General features: G+C 61.4%; 1 protein-coding gene across 1 annotated transcript in view; it reads right to left on the reverse strand.

The window, feature by feature from the left end:
• The window catches only part of LOC119582270 (organic cation transporter protein-like), an 11,372-nt gene that overhangs the window by 2,855 nt on the left and 8,276 nt on the right, over positions 1-241 (reverse strand). The window contains exon 8 of the mRNA XM_037930489.1: positions 64-209. Coding sequence (XP_037786417.1) covers positions 64-209 — 146 coding nt within the window. The remainder of the gene's footprint in view (positions 1-63; positions 210-241) is intronic.

The following is a 241-nucleotide window of genomic DNA, read 5'->3' on the forward strand; positions in this document are numbered from 1 at the left end:
TGTGCTGTATGTTATCATTACAGACATAAACATATCCAGCCGATCAGTCACTCCTTCACCGACCTGCGCCGCTTGTCGATGGTCTCGAGGTCGGCTATGGTGTCCGGCAACGGTGCTCCCAGGGTCTCCCGCAGGACCAGCGTGACGGCGCCCGCCACCAGCGACGAGGCTCCGAAGATCACCGACGGAGCCCAGGGGAGAACCGGGCCCTTGGGAGGAACAGGGACGGCTTGTGGGAAAT

Source organism: Penaeus monodon, chromosome 15 (assembly GCF_015228065.2).
Source record: "Penaeus monodon isolate SGIC_2016 chromosome 15, NSTDA_Pmon_1, whole genome shotgun sequence".
NCBI lineage: Eukaryota > Metazoa > Arthropoda > Malacostraca > Decapoda > Penaeidae > Penaeus > Penaeus monodon.